Raw genomic sequence first — 1,385 nt, forward strand, 5'->3', positions numbered from 1 at the left:
CTGCTTTGAGCAGGAAGATTGGAGAAGGGACCTACAGAGGTCTCTCCCAACCTACCTTATTCTAAAATTGTGCAAATCAGATCTGAGCATCTGCTCTGCAAGAGCCAAATAAATTTTTTTCAGGCCACTTTGCAGCTGTTTTCTCCCATTCCTTAGTCTCCCCCTCCCTCCCCACATCCAACCTGCTCAAACACCCAGCAAAGAATCTTTCTGGGTCTGTTTAGACCCTTCTGCACCTTCCCATTGTCCTCCCTTCAGCTTTCATTCAGTTGTTGTCACTTTTATGCTACCTCAGAGCCATCAGCATCCCTTCTTCCCCTGCCTCCACCCTTAACGCTCCTCATCCCAGCCTCTTCTTCCTCAGTACTTCGAGCTCAGAGGTTACTTGCCCCTAATTCCTCCTCTCAGGCGTTTTTTTGGGATGTCCAAAAGCTGACCGAGGTCTGCAGGAGAGATATTGCCCTCTCCTTCTTCACCCTTGTTATTCCAGGCCTGCATTTTCTCCGTTCACGGTAACGCCTGGCAGCGCTTTGCCACGGCTGAATCGCAGCACAGCCGCATAAAGGATACTGTCTTCTCTACTTTTGTCTTGTGTGCTTTCCATTCCAGGCAAGGCAGCTGCCACGCGTCGGAAAAGCTGCAAAAAAAAAAAAAAAACACACACACACAGGGAACAGATCAAAACAATCGTACTTTAAAAGAGTGCACCCCGGTTGATACAGTTCAAACAATGATTCAACACATCCTTCGGTACTATTTACATGGCGTACACCAAAGCCTGACACCAAATATAACCTTTATTCTTAGGAAATGGCAAACCACGGGTCTTGTTGTTACTGAAGATCAAATGTTATCGGCTACAAGAGCAAACCTTCTATCCCCATCCCTGCAAATACCCGCTGTTTGGAATCCAGCATTTCCACCTCACATCTGCCACAGTCCAGAGACCCTAACGAACTTCCCAAAGCAGTTGTTCCACATCTCACTTGGACACGGTCTCCAGTTTCCCAGCAAGGTCTTAGCTCCAAACTCTTTTCACAGTTTTAATCACCTTGAAGGATGCTGAGATAAGACTGAGCAGGACCAATTCCCTCTCCCACATTTCCTACCTTTGCCCCCAAGGCTCAGACTAGCAGTTCCCACCATGTGGCATTTCCCCGACCCTCTGAGCAAGGAGCCTACAGATCACAGAATCATGAAGGCTGGAAAAGACCTCAAGGATCATCAAGTCCAACCATCAACCCAACCCCACCCAACCCACTAACCCATGTCCCCAAGCACCACATCCACACGTTTCCTGACCCCCTCCAGGGGTGGTGACTCCACCACGTCCCTGGGCAACCTGTTCCAATGCCTCATCACTCTTGCAGTGAAGAAATTTTTTC

The 1,385-nt window shown here is 48.6% G+C and overlaps 1 protein-coding gene across 1 annotated transcript in view; it reads right to left on the reverse strand.

Annotated features, from left to right (window-relative positions):
* Window positions 1–481: 481 nt before the first annotated feature.
* Window positions 482–1,385, reverse strand: part of LOC104462112 (ras-related protein Rab-6A-like) — a gene marked incomplete at its 5' end in the record, with an annotated part of 14,062 nt that continues 13,158 nt past the window's right edge. Inside the window, one exon of the mRNA XM_010073937.1 lies at window positions 482–637. Coding sequence (XP_010072239.1) covers window positions 482–637 — 156 coding nt within the window. The remainder of the gene's footprint in view (window positions 638–1,385) is intronic.

Source organism: Pterocles gutturalis, unplaced genomic scaffold, assembly GCF_000699245.1.
Source record: "Pterocles gutturalis isolate BGI_N339 unplaced genomic scaffold, ASM69924v1 scaffold49662, whole genome shotgun sequence".
Classification (NCBI taxonomy): Eukaryota; Metazoa; Chordata; class Aves; order Pterocliformes; family Pteroclidae; genus Pterocles; species Pterocles gutturalis.